This window comes from Triturus cristatus, chromosome 6 (genome assembly GCF_964204655.1).
Source record: "Triturus cristatus chromosome 6, aTriCri1.1, whole genome shotgun sequence".
NCBI lineage: Eukaryota > Metazoa > Chordata > Amphibia > Caudata > Salamandridae > Triturus > Triturus cristatus.
In genome coordinates this window covers 1,400,157,534-1,400,181,857 of record NC_140589.1, presented here as the reverse complement: position 1 = coordinate 1,400,181,857, position 24,324 = coordinate 1,400,157,534, and the positions used below count along the sequence as shown (strand labels likewise).

The 24,324-nt window shown below is 43.2% G+C and overlaps 1 protein-coding gene across 4 annotated transcripts in view; it reads right to left on the bottom strand.

Annotated features, from left to right (window-relative positions):
* The window catches only part of ARFGEF3 (ARFGEF family member 3), a 515,806-nt gene that overhangs the window by 166,707 nt on the left and 324,775 nt on the right, over positions 1-24,324 (bottom strand). For all 4 annotated transcript variants that reach the window (XM_085612422.1, XM_085612423.1, XM_085612424.1 and 1 more), the window contains 3 exons: positions 15,345-15,495; positions 9,263-9,574; positions 2,762-2,895 (listed from right to left, as the gene is read on the bottom strand). In XM_085612422.1, the coding sequence (XP_085468548.1) occupies positions 2,762-2,895; positions 9,263-9,574; positions 15,345-15,495 (597 nt within the window). The remainder of the gene's footprint in view (positions 1-2,761; positions 2,896-9,262; positions 9,575-15,344; positions 15,496-24,324) is intronic.

Below are 24,324 nucleotides of genomic sequence, written 5' to 3'. Positions count from 1 at the left end.
ACAGTTTTTGCTAAAGATATTTAGACGACAAAACCATCCAGACAGCAGCTCTCTAAAATGTGTACTTCCATAAAGTACAGAACAACATCTTCAGTTCTATTGACCCCCACACAGACCTTGAGCAGGCACACATGTCTTGTATGTTATTCATAAGCGGCCAGTGGTCAGTTCATTGACATTCATTTGCTTTGTAAAACTCTTTAACAATACATTCTGTTGATTTCAATGCACCAATTCTCAAGGGCTACAAAAGGCTTCGACGCAGTAAGGGGCGTGATTACTGGTGCCCCAGAGGGTAGCTCAACCAATAAAATCAGACTCCCTGGGCTACAAAATGTATTTCCCACCATCCCCTTTCTCAGATGTTCAAAGACCACTCTTTAAAATGTACCTTCTCTGGAAATTCGACACAACACTTCACTCCTTGACCCCTCATCTTGAAAATGTTTTCTCCTTTGATCCGTACTGCAGCTAACACTGATTTCCTGATTCTAGCACTAGGGCTCGTTACTGCTCTGGGTGTTGCTGCGTCACTTCCCAGTGGCTTCCCATTCACTTATTCTCTGTAAAAGCAAAAGAAACCCTGGAGAGATGTGTGGCAGGCAGTGACGCTGTGGAATAAGCCCCTCCAAACTCCCCGCTCTTATTTCAGGTTGTACCCAATGTAATGAAAGCCCGAACCCGGTCCTAGGTTGCTTGTTTCCAGTCCAGGGAGAACCTGGCCTGGCAGTTCAGGCTGGACTGTTCCTATTGGGCGCAGGGTCAAGACTGATTTGCATATGGCTGGGTCCAAACTGAAATGGCCTGGTGAGCAATAAAACGATGGATTTAGGCCCAGATCTCTGTACTGGGGTGAATGTATGACATTGTTCTGCATTCTGTCCATCATTTGTTCTTTTTGCATTTGTCACCCCGAATGGAACGGGTATGCCCCGACGTAGGTCCCGTGCTCTCCATGCCACTGGAGTCAAGCTATCCTGGCTGATGAGGGCTGAAAGCCCGAAACCGGTTCTAGGATGTTTGTTTCCAGTCCAGGGAGGACCTGGCCTGGCAGTTCAGGCTGGACTGTTCCCATTGGGCGCAGGGTCAAGACTGATTTGCATATGGCTAGGTCCAAGCTTGAATGGCATGGTGAGCAAAACAACGATGGATTTAGGCCCAGATCTCTTCACTGGGGTGAATGTATGACATTGTTCTGCATTCTGTCCATCAATTGTTCTTTTTGCATTTGTACCCAATGTATGTCACCACAAGCTGCACAGCAGTGATTCTCTCCCAGTTGCTTACTCTCACTACCTTTTCCTGGGATGCTTCATTAGACCAAGGTCTGCTGTAAATCTATTTCAAAGATTTGATTTTATCTGCAACAGTGTAAATGCCAACAGCCGGCAGACTTCAGCATATATGGATATAGGCCGGTAAAATAAGTTGTAAATTTACATTTCAGCGGAAAGTATGGCTCAACTGAAGCTCTAACAGCTCAACTGAAGCTCTAACAGCTTTTAGCAGGAGAAGCCAACAACCACTGGTGCCCAACAGCTCCACAAACATGAGTCTGGAGAGCTGATCAGCGGCAAAAGCAACTAGCTCGTCTCTGGCGTGCAGAGCCTTGCTACGCATGTTGCTCTGGAACGATGACCACCAACTGCAAAATGCATTTGTCATGAGGAGTAGGCATGAGAAAGGCACTGCGAGGCATATTGGGACCATCCCTCTTCGCACACAGCGCCTGCACAGGACACAAATTACAGTCTAACACAGGAAGGTAGGCCACCCTACTCTGAAAGGAAGGGCAAGGAAAGATCAGGACAGGGGTTGGCAGGTTGATGGCCAGGAATGAGGCACAGTAATTAAGAGGTTCATGGATTGGCTGGGACCTCGGGGATAAAGAATGCAGCATAGGGATGGGATTGCTAAGCTCTTGCAGCCCTCTCCCACAATGATGTGTCACTTTGCATAAAGAGGCTCATCAGGCCGTGCTTACAGCAATGCCCATGAATTGAAAATAGCCTTTGCGGGAGAGCCGGCAGTGGCAAGGAAGAATATGATGACGCAACTCGTTACTTTGTGGCTCCTGTGTTGTCTTATTCAAACATCACTGATACAAGTGCGCACCAAACACCACAGTGCAAAGTGTGGTGGGGTGGGAGGCTAGAGTGGGAGGAATCCCCAAAAGATAAAAATCAAGAGTGGACAGTTGTCCCCTTTCCCAGTATTAAAAATCAGACAAAGATTTCAAGGAAAAACACAACAGTGTATTTATTCATGATTTTTTCAGCTAGATCTCAAGGCGACAGTAGAACACTTGTCATATTCGCCTAGCAAATATCTAGGCATAACAATACTATTCTATAGCAATACAATCAAAAATGTAATCTAAGAGTTAAACCTGAACACCTAAATGGCTGTCGATTTTACTCCTGAACAGAGCATGAGATACAATTCTGCCCTGGGCTGCTGAGACAATTGCACTAAAGTTCTCTTTGACAGCGAAAAGCCAGATTACAAGAAGCCTTTTTACATCTCCGCTTACCTATTTCTATTTGTTGAACAACAAGCATAACTACTAACGGCGTGGCAAGATCGCAAGTTACTAGCATCTATGTTGATCACACCTGCAGGAAAAAATCAACCATCAGATATAACTCTATTTTGCTCGCACGGTGGGTTTAATTTTCATTCTTGTTTTATAGGAGTCTTTGGTCAAGGTGAATGTAGAAGACAGACAAATATGCATAGAAAGCCGATGAGGCTAGATTACCTGGCATCGTCAATGAGTAGTCCACGGTGTCTGTGACAGAGTGAAAGAGCTGTGACTGAGAAGCTTTCTTCAGCTGGTAGAGGAAACCGCCTAGTGCGGCCAGGTTCAGCTTGTCCGCAGCACCATCAAAGAGCCTGCCGTGGGGGGAAAAACAAATCAACATGAGTGCTTGAAGAACAGACATCCTCAGATTCACTCTCAGGCATATGTACACCTGATGGTCACAAGAACGGGATCATATTAGTCTCTGGTACTGCATGGGATTGGTTCTGCCTTGTCTATCAATTCACACTTTTTCAGTTTTTTTGAAGGTTTGTATGTAGGCAACTTATCCTCTTAACTTTGCTAATCCTCTGAGATCATGTTTTTGCCTTCTCTTTTCATTCTATATTATTCCATTATGTATTAATTCTCATTCGGCTTTGAGTCACATCTTTATGAGGTTGACTCAAACTTTTTTTCCTTCTCTTCGTTTTCTTCCTCCTTCAAGCTCTGCCTTCTTTGGAGTAAAGGAGTATTGAATGTCCTTTCATTTTCTTAAACTCGACCGTAAAACAGTCTGAAATGCAATTATTTCCTGCCTCATCTTACTACTACACCTCCTGAAATTCCCTTTCCCCCTTCGCAATCACCTTTCTCTCCTTCTGCTAGTAAACCAAGCTTTGTATTTGATTCCTTACTTAATTTATCTTCTCAAATCCCTGGTCTCTCACTTCTATCACTTTCATTTGTACAACATCTAAAAAATGAGACACTTAATTCCTTTCTCATCTTTGAAATTGCTTCTTCAAATGTAAGTTATTTATCATCCTTGCTGCCTTATGTCAAGCTTCCTGAGTATGTTACTGCTCCATTAGGGAAATTCCCAAATTATTGTTTTTATCTTCTCTTTTCTCTCCATCATCATGCACACCTTTCTCCTCATCTCTCCTGGCTTTGCTGGTTCCCTTTATTTTACAATTTATATTTCACTTTCTCAGCCTTTAAGTGTTCAGTTGATAGTGTACCCTCTTTAACTTTTTTCATTGGTCTCTATATTGCATTCTGTTACTCATGAAGAATTAACTCCTGGTTCAGGTCAGAAGTGTCCTAACTCTGTCTGCATTTAGGAAACAATTTCAAAGACTTCTTCTGATACTGGCTACCCAACCTTGATTATATTTATGTGACTGTAAGATGCTTTTTCTCACTTGATCCTTTGTACTGTTTGCTTGTAACTTGCTCAGTTCTTTGGATAAAAGTGTTTTAAGAAATAAAGATATACATTTTCTAAGTAGAGATTTACATCATATAGGGTCTCTCGGAAGGGTTATCGTGATGATGTTAACTGAGATGAAGAAATTTACTCTGACAGTTGTAGAGAGTGGGGAGCCAGGGGTCTACAGCTATCTAGATGTAGATACTCCTACTCCTGGCAGTAGTAAGAGTTAAAGGTAACTTTCCACACTTTACTCCTGTTTACTACACCTCACATACTGTTCTTTCTATGTCTCAAGTTTCATCTCTTACAACAGGAAAGAGATGCGTTATGGCATTGGTAGTTGCCCACTGCAATAATGTGTAGTCCAGGCTAAACATTGTCAGTGAGGATAGGAAAAGAAGCTAGAGGGACCATGTGCCACAACATTTATCCACTCAAGCTGCTAGAGACCATGGAGTCCAGGTTCCCAATGCCCGTTAGCAGCTCTGGGCACTACGTAAACCTGAGAAGGGTTCACCTTTCTAGATCCTAACTGTAAATGAACCCAATGTTGAACTGTGCTTCTGTACAGGCAACAAACACATCAATATCACAGTTTTCAAAATTCCCACAGGAGCAAAGGAGTCTAAGTCAATACTTTTTCATGAATTAAATATTAGTTTTCAACTTTAGACAATATCCTTAATTGTGAAGAGTAATAACATTGTACCGTTCTAACATCATCATCAATCCATCCTTTCTTTTTAATTTTATTTTTGAAGGAAGTGACATTTCAGGGCAGTATTAAGTAACCTGATGCTGCATCTGAAATTATAACAGAAATATAACAATGATGCAAACAAAGGCAAAACTTAAGATGAGGAGGCAAGCAGAAGGAGTTTAGAGGGAATAGGAAGTCAAAGGTTGAGGCACAAGGTTCGAAGATGTACAAGGCTGAGGAGCACAATTTCTACTGAGGGACAATGCTGCCCATTAAAAAGATGGCTCACAGAGTTAAATGTTCACACTGACATCTCCTGGCCTCTGCAGGTCACAGGTTTGAATCTTGGCTATGTCAACAAAGCCTACCATTCTTCCGTAGTAGATAAACTGAGACCCACTAAATTGGATGAGGATACCGCCTGTTATCAGCACGAAGAAAAGGCTGACATGCATTATAAAGCAGTACATAACAATTTATTGTTAGAATTTTATTATCTGAGAAGCACAATGGTTATAATAAGAACAATACCTGCAGTACCACAGTGATTCTGATGACCATAATAAAAAATGTTTTACAGAGCATAGTAGAACGTAAAATAATTTCAGATGACTACAACAATGTCAGATTTGTATTGTAATGGAGTCTGAGGCTTTGAATTTTATACCTAAGCATAGCCATTGTGCCAGACCACTGTAAAGCATTTCACATTTGATGGCAATGTAGATTAAAACATTAACAACACTTCCCATGAGCATATCTGTTCCTATGTTCTCTGCTCAAGATTGGATCATGTGATACTTTTAGGGGTTGATTATGATGCCGGTCGGAAAGCATTCTGACCGAATATGTCTCGGAAAGCATTATGACCGAATCGGTCTCAAAATGGTTTCCAATCGAATCGGAACCGGGAAGTCCGACCGACCAATTACAATGCTTCCGGATCCGATTCGGTGGGGCTCCCATTGGCCTCAATGGGAGCCTGTGTTCCGACTGAATACACAGGCTCCCATTGTAGAAAGGGGTGTTTGGGGAAAATCGTGCACCCTGTGACAGTCACCCCTTGGTCCCTGCCACACTGTGCATGGTTGGAAAGGGGGGTGCCCAATTCGAAAGGCTCCCGGTGAAGGGGGTCTGCTATGGGCCCCAAAAGTCGGTCTCCGACAGCTGATCCGAGTCGAAACAACTGATTTGGAAAGGCTGCCCAATTCTGACATCGTAATAGCTTGGTCAGAAACGCGATCTGTAGACCTGTATGAGTCAGCTCCGAACAACTTGGTTCCTCTGAATGCCATCCGGAACCGAATCGGAATTAACTCAGAAAGTCTGAACGCTTTCCATACATTGTAATCGGTTGTTCTGAAACCTTTCCAAATCGGTCAGAAAGACAGGTTCCGAATCGGATTCGGCAGACCCGAATCCGATTTAGAGCCTTTCCGAATAGCATTGTAATTGACCCCTTAATGTGTGCTTTGGAAAAGCTGTATTGTGGATGTGTCAGGAGCAGAACACACCCCTTACCCGATTCCCCCACAAAGTCTAAAAACAGGATTCCGATTCAGTTCTCATTTCACGCCCTTGCAATTTTGCCATTCTAAGCTACTGCCATCAAAGCAAATAACCCAGTACAGGGACACGTTCTGAATGGAAATCTGTTCCCACTACACTCCACCTCCATCTGCTGAGGTTTTTTCCTCGATGACAAGGAAGAACTATTTGTGCTTCTTCAGATGCTAGTTGGGAGGAAATGCTTAGCAAACACCTATAGTTCAATGCGAGACAGCTTTATGGCAGACCATTTCTGCCCAATCTCCCTGATCCCATTAGTACAATCCATTTCAGGGATGCCCCTGTAAACCCAGGGGTCGCACTGTCCTATAAATGTTTTACCGAGCAAGGTGCATTCTGTACTGGACAGGAAACTGCTTGGAGCAGCACTCATGGCAATTGACTATTAGCTGGAGGTTAGTTTGTATTCTGTGCCTTGACATTGTTCAGAAAATCCCCTCTCTCTTCTTATATCCACAAAAATGGGAAAGTAAAAATGTGAGAAAGTGCATTCAGCTCATCAACACTGGAGAATACATCTAAGTATAACCTCCCAGCATCAGAAATATCAGGAAAAATATTTGCTTTAAGAACAGAGACTGAAAAAAAAATTAAATCTCCTCACTAGTCAAATCTTGACCAAAGCTGTCCAGCAGGTGGAGAAGCAAACCAATGTTTTACTAAAGTATTCTGGATGAGCTGACCCCCAGACCAGCCTGATACTTCTCGCAGAAATATGAAGATAAGCATCCCTAGCATGCGCGGCCGGTACAGGTAAGAGCAGGGGGGCAGTAGAGCAGGGTGGGGGTGGGCGGGGGGAGGGAGGAAGTCGGCCGATGACGGGATAGGTAAAAAAATAAAACCACTTACCTTGCTCTCGCCGCATCGCCGAGCATTAGGCAAGTAGTTTTATTTATTTTTTATTTTGCTTTCCCTATCCCGTTGTCTGTCTGCTTACCGCCCGCTTCCACCTTGCCCCACCACTTCACTGCTCTTACCTGTACCGGCCGTGCCTGATCGCTAGTAATAACCTCTCTGCTTCCAGACTGCAAGGACTGTCCAGCCCACCTCCAGAGTCTTACCCTGTTTAAGTTATACAAAAGATAATTTGCCAGTGGTATACACATATTCATAGATATTTTCTTACTACTCAGTTAATTTCTGTTACCCACTTAAATCCTAATGGCATGGAGTGACTACCTTTGATCTTGATTGAACTATTATTGCTCAGTGTTTATGGAGCAGTGAGTGTATACACTCAAATATATTTGCAGTTGCCTTGCCTGGGCATTCTGTTTGTTGTTTCTTGACAATTCTGAAATATTCTCAATTGTCTGTTACATCCCAGCACCTAGCTACTACTCACTCAAGCTGTCACACCACTGAAATGCTTGTAGGCACGTCCCGCGTATCTGTTGTGGCCTTAATATCACTGTTATGAGCATAGATGTCTGTGTTTGGACACAGTAGTTATGATTATAGGGCAATGATAGTAATCAATGTATCAATGAGATAATTTGAAAATTGCAAACCTACCATATTCTGACCACCAAGCATTAAAGGCCCCTTACATTTGTAAAGACTTCCTTTTTTCATAAACATGCCATATGTATCTCATTCCTCCCTTGCTTATGCATGTTTATCCTATATATATTTATAGTACTATTTTTGCTGGGGTTTTCCTCTGCTGACTAGCACCTTGTAATGGCCATTGTGCAGTAGGTGGCACTGTACAAATGGCTTTGTTAAAACAGGATCTGGCAAATACACGTTCAATCCACTTTTTAAAGAACGTCATTGATGGTTTATTCTACTCTATCACCAAACCAATGAGTCAGTTAAAGTACATTATCAGACATCTCAGGGTGAAGTCTTCTATCTCAGTGTACAATCCATTCCCTTCAAAAGAGCAAACCCTCACAAGCGCCTCCTCCAACACCTAGACGTTTAGGTCGACCAGCAAAAACAGGCAGGTGTGAGGAGTGAGACCTAAGAGCCAGAGGGCTATCTGATAGGACCCATTTTTCTATAATGCTATGTTTACCAAAGACTATACTGCAGGTGAGAGGATATTGTGCAGGGCTGAAGACGATGGAACACCTATTTCCATAGAATAAAAATTGTGGCAAAAACAGATTTAAAAAAAAAAAAAAACAAGTAAAACAAAAAAACTAAGGGCCTTATTACAAGTACAGCGGTCCTAAGACTGCCACCACGGGTCCGCCCGCCATATTATGAGTGTGGTGGTGGGACCGCCACAAGACCGCCGCCTCTGCCGGAATCAAGGGCACCGATGTGGCGGCAGTCTTCAAATGGCCTGAATATGCTGGCGGTGCCAATGACAGCACCGCCGAGCATATTACGACATGCATATCCACTGCCGTTTTCATGGAGAGGATACCGCCATGAAAAGTGTGGAACACATGCAATTTAGGGGGCCCTAACAGGGCCCCTGGCCAAATCTTCACCTGCAGGTGCGTGCAGGAGGCACATGTTGTACACTCTCTGTAATAGCACACTCGTTCCTGCACGGTGTGGCATGTACGACATGGTGCATGCCACACTGTGCAGGAACGTGGTGCAGGCACTCTCACGGCGGTGGTATGCTGTTAAGGCTCTCCTATGAGCCTAACACAGCCCCCGCCGTGAGACAGTCGCCGCACCACCCAGCCACCTTGGATTAAACTCATAATCCCGTATGCAGGCTCACTGCGGCCTTAGCAGTCTTCCTGGGGCACCCGCGGTGGCGGCCCTATTGGAGGACCATCAAAGTCATAATAAGGCCCTAAATGTTTTTCTCAAGGAGCCTGCAAATGCTCATGACAAGGTCATTCTAACCACAGGCTGTACTCTGGCTCTGAGGAGCTTGGCATATGCTCAAATGCTTTAAACTGAAATGCACCATCATAAACAGCTCCGACTCACTCCCTAGCTTCTGGCAAGATTGCAACATATTAGATAATCGTGGAAACCAAGCTTCCCTTTAATCCCACCACAAAGTGTATCCGAAATCACTTTTCAAATTCTGACCAAACTAACCGCAAAACTGTACCTGTCTGCTTGTGCAGAGAGAGTGCAAACTGCCTTGGCAGCAATGCTCCCACTCATCAGACTGCCTCCGCGGAAGTCAAAAGCTCTTCCCTTGCTGCATTCCTTGACAAGATCCTGTATAGGGACTGGCTGGATGATGGGGAACTTGCCCAGAGCAGCATCATGCTCGGACATCGCGTTTTGGTGATAGCCCTTGCAGGTACCAGTCTGCATCCCCTCTGTGCTCTGTTGCGATTGGGTTATGTTCACCGGAGGCTGGGAAGTGCCATCGCTGAAGTGGGTGTGCTCCAGGGTGCTGATGTACTCACATACCCTAAGAAAAAATCACACGGACATCAATTAGTGATGAGGCAAAACAACCATCAGATGGAGGCTGAGATACTCGTCAGCCAAACATTATACATATAACACAAACTAGCATCTCTGTCTAACTCATGCACTAGAGCAGATATAGGCTGGCTGTAAAATGAGACAATATTGCTTACAGTATTGCAAATTATGAAATATGCTTTGAGTTGAAATAGTGTACCACTACAATAATGATTTTAGTTAACATGTTAGCCTTACTTCAGGGTGATAGAAAACTTAATATGTGTAGCCAGTTGGTTAAAAATAATTCTCCTACCTTGAGAGCAGGGGCTTAGCTTCAGGGAGGGCGATGTTTGGGGTGTTACACCCCTCCTAATAAATGTATTCACTGTCACATAGTTGGGTACAGGTGCTTTCAGTCGGGTATGGTTAGGTGGCTGTCGGATTTCGCATAGGATTTTTACATGCACCAACAGACAAAAACACACACACGCACTCTCTCCTCTGTTGTAAAGTTCTTAAAACTGTTGGTTATTTTACAACTTATTGTCACTGCTCTCCCTTTCTACTGTCCCTTAAGGCCCCTCCTGCTTTGCTTCTCAAATAACTTACTGTACCATGATATGCCAGCGTGATTGTTTGGAAATTTGAAGCTCCCCCCACCCCGCCAATCTTACTGACCAAGCTACGCCCCTGCTTGAGAAGTTCAGTTATTTGTGGAGCCAAAGAGTATGCGTGTCAAATCGTAAAGAACAGTAGAAAGTACACTTAATTACCAGCACAGAGCAAGGACAATCAGGAAGTAATCAATGAGCACTGCCAATGCATCAGCCAGTACCATAATCCTATTTTATTATAATCATCACGGGCAACCATAAATCTCCAGATAACACGGATGCAGTATTGTCACTGGTCTCCCAAGAAGAGTGTGTGCGCCAAGATTGACCAGAATTGACTGCCATACCCCTGAAGAGGAATCAATGTCCGATATGAAGTACCTGCCTCCAGGCTTCATAAGCAGTACTTGACGCCGGTTTAGCTGATCCTCTTTCCCATCAAGGCTAATAGAAGGGCAGATTTCCTTTAAAAAAATCTTATCACTCCAATATTTAACTTTTTCTCAACCTGTCCTTCAGCAGCCGCTCAAGAACAACACATGCCTCAAGAAAGGAGTTCTTTCCCTTCTTCATTCCAAGGCATACACTGGGAGGTGTGATGCTCCAGGCAGCCTAACTGCACTGGGTAGACAGCAGCTTGCACAAGGGAATATGGGATATTCAAGTGGAGGACGTAGGGTGGCTATTCCTCCAAAATACTGTTTAAAAATATTGTGAGACACAAATATCAAGTCAAAAATATTATGATGCCAAAAATATCGTGAGATTGAATATAGATGGATAAGGATATAATTTTTTAAGTTGTCTATATATTTATCTAAGTATAGTTATATATAATATCGTTTTTCAATTATTTGAGTTTTATTTGTGTCATAAGTTATTATTTTAATGTTAAGTATGTTTAATTATTTCTTACTATGTTTTTATTTATAACATATTTTGTTTTATTGTCTTATATCAATTTTTTAGCAGATTGTAGGGTTTGTAGGGTATGGGGTGTGGATGTTTTTAAAATATTTGTTTTTAATTTATTATACATTTTTATACATTTTGGATTGCAATTACATGATTATGTAAATATCTTTTAGTTGGTTAACAGATAATTTCAACATTGTAATATTGTATTATTTGTTAACTGGTTAATTAGATAATTGATTGTATTAAATATTTTTTTAAATAATTTGGATAATGTGTATTATTATTTTTTCCGTTAATAGTTTAGTTTGTTTTTGTGGTTGTTGAAATTTTAGGGTAATTGGGAGGTGACTATGTTAAACCTATTCTGTTACATTTTTTAATTGAGATATGTTAAATGCCATTTCCTGTATAATTGTATATGTTAATTTTGTGTTCTTAGGTTTTAATAATTTAAAGAAACAAATTATATAATGTTAATGATATTTTAATGGAAATATATTTTTGTCTATTCATTTTATATATCTGGAATTTATTTGATATTAAATTAGGATTAGGAAAATTAAATCTAAGCTTTTTGAATGGTAATATTTTCCCTACTGTTGTGGTGGTTGGAGGGGACCCTCCAGAGTCCAACACTTTCCGTACCGCTGCTCCTGTTGGAGCGATAATAGTAAATCTAAGCCTTTCAATTCTCAAACTTTCCCTACTGTTGTTGACGTTGGATTTGGAATAGTAAGTCCAGCATTTACGCTACTGTTGGTCAGGATGGAGTGGGAGTGGTGAATTTGACCACCAAAGTCTACTTTTTATCTGATGTTTCAAAAATTGTTTTAGTATATATTTTTGTTTCTAATTTGAAAACTATGCTTAATGTAAATTACTTATTTATATTTTGTAGTCATGTTTTTAATAAATGCATTTTTGAGTTTTTCAAAATATATAGAATTCATAATTATGTTATTAGTAGAGTTTGTTATTTATGTTTAAATATTTTAAAATTCTATGTTTATTTTTTGCAATTATTTAATAGTATATATTTTTAATGTTTGTAAATTATAGTTTTTTATACATTTTTATTTTAGAAGTATACATTTTAAAATGTTATAATATTGATAAAGTTTATATATGTTTTAAAGTTAATAAAGTGAATAGTTGCCTATTTTTTGATAATATTGTGGTCTTCTATATTTTTGCTGCCCATGTTTTTAACTTTATATACATACAAAGTATGTAACATCAATATGTTTTTGCCGCCGATATTTGGTCCTACAACCCTACCTCATGTTTGACCTTCACCTGGCAATAGCTGCTGGCTTCCACGTATCGCACAATCATCTCTCTCCCGTGCCAACGAGATGGTTTTGAATTTACCGGTCTGCTTCCTAAGGGGGTCCCATAAGGGTTGGGTTTTATTAGAATTGAGAATCAGCAAGCGGTGGACATTGAAGCCTGCACATAATTTACCACTCACTTAGAGTGACTTTCAGAGAGATGCATGCAGTCCCCTTGATTTATGGTCTGGAGACACCAATTACACGTGTGTGACATCCATGGTCCAGCGAATACAGACATAGTCTACAAGATATTAAGTCTGATTGAACCAGAGCTTTTATTCTGGCCACTTCTCCAGCGCCTTGTGATATCTTTGCCTGTAATTTCTAGAAAAAAAACGCACAGCTTAAGATGAGGAATGGTTTGAAATGTTTTTACAAATGACTGTTGAAAATGCCTTTCTAGAAACTGTGCCATCTGAAGACAAAAGTGGGTTGGGGGAGTGGGGTGCGTGCGCATAACACAAGCATAGGCTCCACTAATTGATACAGCCGTAATGCAAATGTAAATTACAGACTTTTATAAGGTGCTCAATACCGACATTTACCCCCTGTCTGAGCACAATCAACTGTTGATGAATTAGAGAACTGAAACTCTCACCAATCATTCTATGTTGCAAAGAGTCATACACAACAGATTCTGAAGGGGCAATAAGCAAACCCAGAAACATATCATAATACATCAATTAACACAAGGACGGAAAATAAAGTAAAGAGACGGAAAGTAAAGGGAAAGGAAAAGGGAAAGGGGAAGGGAGAGGGACAGGGAAAGAGGAAAGGAAAAGAAAAGAAAAGAAAAGTAATCAAAACAATAAAGGTGTCAGTTAAGGAAAATAATTTCAGCTCTAAAGATATATGGAAATAAACACACACAAACTGCACCAGAAATATGTGACTGTACATCATGCTTCCTCAAAACAGGGCGTTTCTAATTTCTAACCCCTTCTCTGCACTAGACACTTTAGTTTCTCCTGGGACTTTAGGTATAGTTGGGCAGCTGTCCAACCTCATTTCACCAGACACCCTACTCCAGTCTAACCTTGCATAACCTGTACTGCAAACCACACATTCTTCATTCAGCAATGTGAGCATGCTTGCAGAACCAGTCTTGGGTTGATTGTGTTCTTTTTCAGAGATGACCTTTGGACTAGACTGTTCCTATTGGAGCAGGACTGTGGCTAATTTGCATATGGCTGTGTCAAATGTGAGGTGGCAGAGTGGTAAAAAAGACGATGGGTGAGAAAAATAGCTGGACATTTAAATGCACCCAGATTCATTGAGGGGGTACGTGGGAGTGCTGGACCACTCTTTAACGTGTTTTCTGGCATTATCAAGTTTGCCTTTAAGGAACGTGTAGTTAGTTATGTACAGATTTGTATTCGTATCTGTTGTAAAACAGCGTCTTCAGATCAGTGCTTCCTCTGTTTAAGTTCCACAGCCTCAGAGTTTGTCTTTGCTTCTTTACTTGGTGAGAAAGCAATGGTGGGTGTTTCTTGCTTTTTTAATTTAGTGAGAGGAGGCACAATGCTGTCCAATATGTGAGTAACAATGCACCAATTTTTTATTTGGTAAGTAACTTGAAATCCGTGAATATAGATTGAGTAGTCTAATAGGAGGCAGCCATGCCCTTGAAAACTTTAGGATCAATGTTTTTGAGGTCTCTGGTAGTTTTCAGGATTTTTCTGGGTTGAATGGTCTGTGGCGAAGGGGAAGAGTGAAGATGAAAAGGGAGGTATACATGTTTAGATAAAACGACTGGCAGAGGTGTTCTTTCCTTATAGAGTCCTCTTGGACACACAAAAATGAGTCCTCAGCATTCTTACTATCGTTTTTCCCTTGTGAAGCCATCACGAATGGACAATCAGCTGGCTTATTCTTCAATCGCAGCAAATACTCCATTTCCATTGCTGTTCCCACAATAACAAAAGCAGGCACCAGTGAATATGATTGTCAAGTGTAAAGTGATCATCAATAAAAATAATAATAAAAAAAAAAGCATGCACCAGTGCACTGTCGGCCTAACACCCCAAATGGCACGTCTACTGAACTGCCCTGTAATGTTCAATACCCCAACCACCGACAAATGACTTCTTTCAAGCATATAGTAATTCACATCTTCAGGTTTCAAAGCACAAGGCTGTCTGCACACCACTTGTGCCAGGACTGCACCTACCACTGTCTTTTTGGTGTCTGTAGTTAAATTGAGTGCCTCTTGGCATAAAATTGTCTCGGTGATGGCATCCAACAACTATCTCCCTTCATCAACTGAAATTCCTGTTTGAAGTCATTCAACCACTGAAACTGAATGTCATTATTAATCATCCGCGTTAATGAATCCTCCTTTTTTGGGAGAGTCCATCACAAAATCTGCAGTAATGCTCCGTCAGACTGAAGAAAAACCTTGAACTGGTCCAATTTAATGGTTCTAGAGCCCTCTTTATCACCTCAAATAAATCCATTTAGGCTTTTAAGATGGTATGATCCAAATAGATTACCCTAACTATTCTTCAATGCTACTCAGGAACTTGGTGTTCAATATGAGCATTTGTAGAGAAGGGTGCAGGACTCTCCTTCCATCCACGGACCAAAGGCCCCTTCTCTAACAGATGTGTTCTCATTAAAGGAGGTACATTGGAAAAACAGACTAGCCAAAGCCAAGCAAGGTGCTTTTAAAAATATAATGCTTCATTGGTCAGAAGGTATGCGGTCAAAAGCATGAACTTTACTCCTACAAGCATGCACCTGAAGGACATGTTTCAAGAGCGGCAACACAGTGATATTGAGGTGCAGGTGTTAAAGTTGCGACATTTTCCATCGACCAATTTACATAGAATGCTATATGTGTATCTATACCATTTGCTCCTCTAGCAGCTAGTCCGGTCACACTTCTAAAGTGCTGCCCTTGTACCTGAAAACATGGGGCCAGCAGTCCTGATTGTGGCTTCCCATCTCGAGCCCCACATTCAAGATGGCGTCCATGCACAGCACGTGCGCTGTGTGCAACCGCACACCTGGTGTCTTCCCCATCTGCTCCAGCTTCTGTTCTACCTTCTGTTTCACTGAAAGGAAAGCCAAAAAACAAAGTCACTCTTACACCGTGTATTTCTGACAGGTGGCCTCACATGTGCATTAGCTGAAAACAGGAACCACGACTGCGATATTTCACACCATTCGTTTTTTTTAATTGAAGCTAGGGTACCATACAAAATCGCCTATTAAATGCACTAAATTAAGCAATCATTACCTCATGATAAAATAAGTTTCTAGGCATCAATAACAGGATAAACATTAGAACTTTAACATTTCAGCTTCAGAAATTCCGACATTTATTTTTGTGTTAGTTAGGGCTTTATTATGATGGTGGTCAGACAAGCGGCCGACCGCCATCGTTGCAGGAAAGTAACTGCCCCACTAGTAGTTGGCTGTTCTACCCAACATAATTCAATGTGACCGCCATGAAAGTCTCTTTCCAGCTCCCTGTTCATGGCGGTGGGACAGTCATGAACAGGCAGTCGTAAAGGGATATCCTAATTCCTACGGCGGTGCCTGTGCAGGCAATGCCCCACTGTAGGGATTAGGAATCCGACGGGCTCCATGAGCTTGTCAGAGGTGGTGATCTTTCCTCCCCACCTACCTCGCTCCGACCGCCGGAATTGAAATCTGGCGGTTGGACCGATGGCATAGATGTCTGTGGGACCACCACTGACGGCTTGTTGATGGCGGTCCCACCGACATCCTAATGAGGCCCTTAAAGTATTGATCGACATAAAATCTAGCTCAAAAGGCTATTGCATGCCGAACAATAAACAGAATACAAAAACAGCCAAGAGGTACCACAGTTGAGTTGATTACGTGAGCTTTCTTGGGTAAGGGGAGACTTTTGTGGAAGGAAGAAAATGTGTTCGGGTACAGGACAGTAGTAGCATCTGCTTACAATCCAGGGTGTTGCTTAGGAATCTTGGGGTACAACTGATTGGAGGGCAGTTTGACATTGTTGGTAAGAGTATTTGTGACTGCTGAGGAGACGCACGAGCCCTGGACTCAACAGGCAAGGTGAAACAATTGTCTGAATAAAGGCGTCTTATTTATCTCAGCATTCATCTCTGGAATCCACCCTCTGCAAACATCTCAACCACCAGAGTGATATACCATCCACTGACAAGAGTGCTTGGTTCCAGCTAAGGACGCTTAGCGGAATCAGTCACCTCATCCCAGAGCAGGATCAGGCATCCCCCAAATCCATGTAAGATGCTGCAGCATGCTTTGTAACAGATCACAACCAATGTGATCGCATCATCCCTACTCTACTCTCATTTCAGTGACTTCCCATAGAGGGGAGAGACCAATTTAAAACTGCATGCATCACACACAAAGCACTTCACTCCTCTTCACCCTGGCACCTAACTGAGAAACTGAAAATTTCAGGCAGTAATTGGGATTCAAGAAATGCCCAGTCCTTTCTTCTTGAACCTTTCACCTTCAATAGGGAGCGCTACATTTCCCAATTGTTCTACGGTAGTGCCACAAGAATCTGAAATGCCCTCCCTCAAAGCTTCCTGTCACAGCGTCTTCAAAAAGATACTCAAAGCCCTCCTATTCGAAGAATACTTGGGTTAACTACCCAAACTCCACCCCACCTTTGGGTGCACCTTAGCCTATCCCTGCACTATTTATTGATGAGCCTTACATATTAGCGTCCGCTATTGGTTGATAGTACCTGTTCTTCATTCTATGTTTTTATGTGCATTTTCACCTCATGAGGAGTACCTTGTCGTGCACTCTTTCTAGGGTAATCCTTTCTTTTGTCCACTTGTTACTGGTCTGTTTTGACTCTATTGTAAAGCGGTCTGATACTTCTGGGCATAGTCTGCACTATATAAAATCACGAAAATAAATACATAAACTGTATTGTGGCCTTCTCTCTTTCTCTCTCTCCATGGCCATATGCAAATTAGTCTGACCCTGTGCTTCATGGGAACAGTCCAGCCCGAACTGCCAAGCCATGTCTTCCCTGGACCGGAAACATGCATGCTGGGACCGGTTTCGGGCTCACAGCCCTCATCAGCCAGGCTAGCTTGAATCCAGTGGCAAAGTGAGCAAGGGACCCACGTCTGGGCATATCCTGCCAACATAGGGCGAACAAAGCAAAACCAAAGGGGGTGATGGACGGAGTGTTGAACATTGCAAGCACTCACCCCCAGTCAACTGATCTGGGTTTAATCCAGTGGTAGGAGCAAAAATTGCTTCTAAATCTACTCAACAAAGATTATGAGCCGGCACCATGCACATGGGTATATGGTATCAATTAGCAATTCCAGTGTAGGAGTGCTCAAACTCACACTCTGCCACCATATGTCACAAGGCCACTCACTAATAAGCCCATATCACAAGGTGAGCGGGAAATCCCTCATCGGAGTAGGTTTCAAACTCATGTGAGGAAACTATGCACAATTGAAAATATAACTGATGTTGCAGCCTCCTCGTGACACCGGAAGGTACTTTCAAAGACTTTTCTTTGTATGTTTGGGCACTGGAGGAGTGGTGACAGAAACACAAAATTCCACCTCTGCTTCAAGCCAACACCTTTCAAGCCCTAACATCCTTGCCCGCATAGTGAAAATGTTTCAAAGCTGTCAAGTCTGAACTAGCCCTGGCAAAGCCAATAGCCTCTGCGAGAACTATTGGCTTTGTCAATGTTTTCTTTAGCTATGTTGCGCAGCAGTGCAACTGGTCTGCAGCATGGCTGACAGAAAAGAAGAAAGAAAGGAATATGACGCGACCAGCAGTGACCAAGTCATAGCACTCGATTTTCTTTACTTTCTGCTATGCTGCACAGCTGCAGAGTTGCTGTACAACATGACCAGAGACATTGACAAAGCCAATTGCTCTCACATATGTGAGACTTATTGGATTTGCCAATGCTTTGTTTTGTTTGTGTAATAAATAAATAAATAAATAATGGCAAGAAATAAGCGAGGCACACAACTTTTGAATTGCAAATTGGTCTGGAATTTACACCACTGGCGGCTCCTCCACTAAGGCAGGGGAGTGTTGCCCGACTACTTTTCAGCTGTGTAAAAAAAGCAAAAATAAAAAGATAATAACATGATGGTATAATAATTTTATTTTTCCCAGCGGAAGCATTTTTGCGGGACGTGGCTGCTCTGCTCACAGAGGAGCGGGGGGAGTGGTGGGCACACTGAGTGCATATGGCGGTTTTGCCGGCGATCTTGGGCCGGTCAACCAGTCATGCGCACTTTGCATTTTCTCCACCTGGGTGGAAAACATGCACATGCTTCCACTGCCTGTCTGAGCACCGAACCAGAGCGCTCAGACCAATCACAATGCTGCATTGCGACTGGCTTAGAGGAGTCTGTGTGCAGCCTGCTTCCGTTCCGGCCTGGCGAGACCTCAGAGGAGAGACACGGTTAGGTAAATGTATATTTTTTCTCCACTCCTCCCCATCTTACCCCCCCCACCCCCTCCGCCAGCCCCGATCCTTGCCAGCCACCGCTGGTTTACACTGGGCAAGAAATCAAGAAAACATTTGTCCTAAGACAAGCATGGAGGGGACCCTACCAGAGGTTTTTCTTTCAGCCGCTCGGTGAAGAGTGCCGCTAGTGAGCTGCACAGGCGTCAGCGCCAGTTCAGAACCTCCTTCACTCGGCTGACATCAGCAGCCCGGAAGCAGGTGGGTGTATGGAAAGAGGAAGGAAAATAGGGTGGTAGAGAGACAAGCTGGTAGCAATGAGGAGGCAGTCCCTTTCCTCCAAAGCATCCCATACTATCATCAGCACCCTGGCCCTGCGCAGCACCCATTCCCTAGCCTCGCCTCTCTTCTATCTGTACAAAGGGGTGGGTCCTGGACATGAACATTATTTGCATATAAGGGGTCTTCTCTGGGAAAAAAAGGAGACTTTCAACCAGAGCTCCACAGAAAAACCCTTCTCTCCATAGAGTCCAAGGGAAAGGAGATTGTATTATGGGGCACCATGCTGAGCTCAGTAGTAGGAGCAGGAGATGTTGACCATAGGTTGCTGAGTATTAGTCTCACAGCCCTTGCCACATATAGATCTCATCTGATGGTACACGCTGATTGAGTGCCTTAATGCTCTCTGGGAAGCAAGGGTAGGCACTTTTTGAAAATCCTACGTAGCTGCAGTTGATCTAGTTTGCTGTTGCTGGGGTCTAAAGAAGGACTTTCTCAGCCTCTGTGGAGATGCAGAGGAGGCAAGTACAGAGCGGGTGCAGGAAAACACTAAAAAGTGTTATAGTGCAACCGGCGCTCACCACGTCATAGTGCTTTGTTTTTGGCAGGAAGGGGCAAGGGGGGTAGGGCAAGCAAGAATGGGGGGGAGGGGCCGAGACAAGCAACAATGATGTGGCAAGTATCAATGACAGGCATGAAATTAAAGGTAAAAAGTACCTCAATCCGAGCAGTGGAAGGACACCAATAAAGAAATTAATCAGTATTTAGTCCATGCTACAGGTAAAGGACAAACACACGAAAAGAAAGTGAAACTGGCACACGATGACCAATGAGAAGCAAGGATATGAGAGTGATGAGGAGGTCAACCAAAGGCAGGTTCTAAGCCCCCTTTAAGTTAACAAGAGATCTTGAAAGTGACAGCGTATAAGCTGTTTCGGGCGAGGCCTATTTAAGTAGTTTAACGGTGTACATTCCAGCCAGTGGTTGGCAGGATGTTGCCAATAACGAGAGAGTCTAAAAGTAAAGGAGACACCATACAGATAACATTACTCTACTCTTATCTCCTGGTTCTCTACTATTTTCAGGCTGTGAGTAGATCCCAAAGTAAAAAGAATAGAGTGGGAGGAGGAGAGAGCAGCACTGGGCAACTTAGAGCTAAGCAAACCGTTGTCAAAATTGTGCATTGGAGTTGAAGCTCCAAGAGCACAATGACAACTGAACATGTGGAATAGCCAATATGTACAACCTACTTATTTCTCTGACAGGTACACACCTTTGGATTGCCACTGGCCTTGCCTTAACTCCGCTCGAGCATACTAGAACACAGAATGGACGGCCCAACAATGCAGCAGATAGCAGTAGAAAATAAGGATATAATCCACCTGACCAAAGTGGCTTTAGCAAAAGCCTTGCTGGCATAAATGTCCTGAAAAGTCACATAGAGTTAGCTAGTAAACCGCAGAGATATGGGTCTATCCAAGTAAAAATGTAAGGCACTCAAGTTATCAAGATTGTGCAGCATCACCTAAGCAAAGGAACCATGAGAACGCAGAACATATGCGGAGAAAACTATCTCTTTGCTGAGGTGAAATGGCTTTAAGAACTTTGGAAGTAGAAGAAAAGTGGGTGGAATCCTCAGTACCACTATGTCCTGATGGAACAAACAGTACAGAAGCCCATGGGGGTTGAAGCTCTCTTGTAGAGTTAGCTGCAATTATTACAACTAGGAAGTGTTCAAAGAGCATCAGTTGGCCAGAACTATTTTTCATTTCCAAGAGACCAGAGACTGCTTAATATGGGGAAATAGGTGCAAGACAGCTGTCAGATGTCGTGATGAACCTATTGGCGGTGGAGGAGGATTATCCATGCCTGTTCTTGTAGGACCCTATGGCAGGGGGTCAGAGTCCACTTGAACACCTCAATCCATTAGATATCTAGAGAAAGACACTATATTGAGCAAGTGAGTAGGCTCATATTTTTTAGTAAAGCCCAAAAAGCAGAAATATGGTATGCTCAAGTGGAGGGCCTTCAGGCAGTCACCAAGATGTCTAAGATCTTTGGAGAAAAGGCGAGGAGGGTAAAAGGTAGTTACTCAGATATCGATCATCCAATCTGAGTGATCGTAGGAAGAGGTGCAGGAGCCTTCCTACCCCTGTGGATTGGAGGACCCTTCACTGGGAGAGGCAGATGTGTTCCTCTGATGGAGGTAAAGGTGACTGTCAAACCAGACCGGTCTTTGCTACGAGAGGGTTCCTAAAAAATAAAGTCCAAGACCTTTTTTTTAATTTCTTCAAGACTCTCAAAATCATAGGGGACTGAGAAAAAGTCTACAGTCTAGTGTTCGGATTTGCACCTGCAGTTCTGGTGGATGGCAAAGATGGCTGAACCTAAAAATGATTTAATTGAACTCCTCTTGGTGGAAGTATCGCTAGTGGGAGATGTTAAGATACCTGCTGAGACAATGTCCTTAAGAGGTGGTGGTTGTTATCCTGTAATGTAAGGTGGATGACCAGCACAAACATGCCCTTTGTGGCTACCCATTACAAAAATCCTACTGCAAGCCCACTGAAGTTCTATTGCTTTGTAAAGTGGAAGAGGGCTGGAATACTACTACTCAGCATGCGAATACTGGAAGGAAGACTTTTGGACCCTAAGCTGATTTCATTCATAATGCATTTATGTGGAAGGTTGAGGCTGTTTTTCCCATGTGCCACTGCAGGACAGATCCCTGCAGTGAGGCTGCACATTCAAATCTTTATGAGTCAGTAGTGGCTACAGCAGAGAAAAGGAGAGGGGGTGCTAAAATTGACTGAGAACTAAGAACCATGTTCTTCAGTTGGTACTACAGATGGATGGGCCAGAAATGGCAGAGAATGACTGTTAAAACAACTAATCCCTGTTAGAAATGGGGGTCTCTAGTTGGCAATGGCTGGCCACTGTCCAAGTAGGGACCCTTCTTCCTAAGTCAGAGTAAGCGGGCTACACCATTTGATAACCCCTGCTCAACCCTGTGGTAACGTAGCACGAGCAGTTAGGCTTATCTCAGAGGCAGTGTGTGAAGCATTTATGACCATACACAGTAACACAGTGAAGAACACTACAAAGGGACACCACACAAGGAGTTATAAAAATAAGTATCTTTATATATAGACTTAACACAAGACCAATAACAGTAAAAATCCACACTACTAGAAAAATAGGGTTACTCTTAAGATGCTGCAAAAATAGTTCAAAGAGTGCAAAGAGGAGTTCAGTTCAAGGCAGTGGTCTCTGCGACCCTTTTACTCACAAGATACCTGGATTCTGTAGCAAAGCAACCAAAATGTCGCTAAGGAGTTGTAGCGATGATTTTCCTTATGCTAACTAGCGATGCGTTGAATCCTTGCCGCCAGGGAGGATGATGCACTGATTCGTGTGCAGGACAAAGCGACAAACTTCAATACGCTAAGCCAGCGATGCGATGAAATCCTTGCCGCGAAGGGAGGATGATGCGCGGAGCCTGTTGCGTGTGCGATCTTGTTTCGATGAAAAGAAATGGCGCTCCGCGAGTGAGCGACGATCCTGATACGATGCGATGAAAATGGGAACGCTCGGCGTCCGCGCTGCGATGTCGTGAAGCGATGAACTCGATGCGATGATCTTTGGTTACCGAACTCTTTGATGCCCGCAAACATGCAATGCGATAATCTTCGGGTTAGCGAGCATTTGGCAGCCCGCAAACAGGTGATGCGATGATCTCCGGTAGCGAGCACTCAGCGGCAGCAGCGCGATGATTTTCCTTACGCTCTTCAGCTGCGGCGGTTCGCTAACGGGCGTTAGCGACGATTATCAGCACTCTGTTCTCCACAGCAGAACTAGAGGCCCTGGAATTCACAGGAGCCTCACCTGCAGATAGAAATCCTCGCTGGGAGGAAACAGGAGGCTGGTGGTGGAGTCTGATGTGCCTGAGAATCCTGCAGGAGGCTAGCTCTCTTCTAGCCCTTGGGTGATTGCAGTAGCAAAAAAAAAAAGTTCCTTCAAAGTCCTTTTCCTCTTCTTCCAAGTCCAGTAGTAACCACTGCAGGCCAGTCCAAGAAACAGCACACAAGCACAAGGACAGTCCTCTCCTGCAGATTCCTTCAGTTACACGGACAGAGGTTCTTCTTGTTGTCCAGGAGCAATAGAAATTGTAGGAGTTTCAGCACAGATATTTATACCCCAAAAGTCTTTGTTCTCAGAAGCTACAAGTCACTGAACCCAGCCAGAACCAGTTCTGCCCAGCCCTGGAGCACTTTGTTTACCAGGCTGCATCCTTCCTTTCAGAAAGAGGGGGTCTGCCATCAGACGCACAGTGGGAGGTGGAGCCAGCATTCACCTTGCCAGGCACAGCCCTATTCAGGTCCAGGAGCTACCCCTCCCCATACTCTAATGCAGATCTCTCTATTCCACCCAGGTCTGACTCAGCCTGCCTTGTCCCTCCAAAACCAGACAGCCAATACACATAACAGCAGAAAATACCTACTTTCTAAAAGTGGTATTTTCAAACACAGAATATAAAAATAAACTTCACTAAAAGATGTATTTTAATATTCTGAGCTCAGGCATACTAAATTCGTTTTTCTAGCATGTTCTTTGGGTCAGTTAGGACTATAGAATGTAATAGCCAAACCTCCAATTCTGGCCTATGGAGAACAGGTAGCCTTACAGTAGTGAAAAACGAAATTGGGTGTAATTCACTACCAGGACATGCTACACACATCAGAGCATGTCCTACCTTACACATACAATGCACCCTACCATAGGGGTGGCTTACATGATGCCAAGGGAAGGTTCAGGGGCTGGGAAGTGGGTACACTTCACAGCCAAGATGGTAGTTCTAGACAATATACCGCTTATGGAAGCGGTATATTGACGATGTGTTGGTGTGGCGTGGTGACCAAGAGTCAATTGGCTTATTCCATCGTTGGCTAAATACACGCAATGACTACTTGAAGTTCACAGTAGAGAGTGACAAGATGCGTCTGGCCTTTCTAGATTTATCCATCTTTGTAACACCACAAGGCCTAGCGAGTGAATTGTATCGAAAACCCATGGCACGTAACTCACTGTTGAGATATGACAGCCAGCACCCGAAGGCCCTTAGGGATAATTTACCCTATGGCCAGTTTTTAAGAGTCCGTAGGAACTGCTCTACAACAGA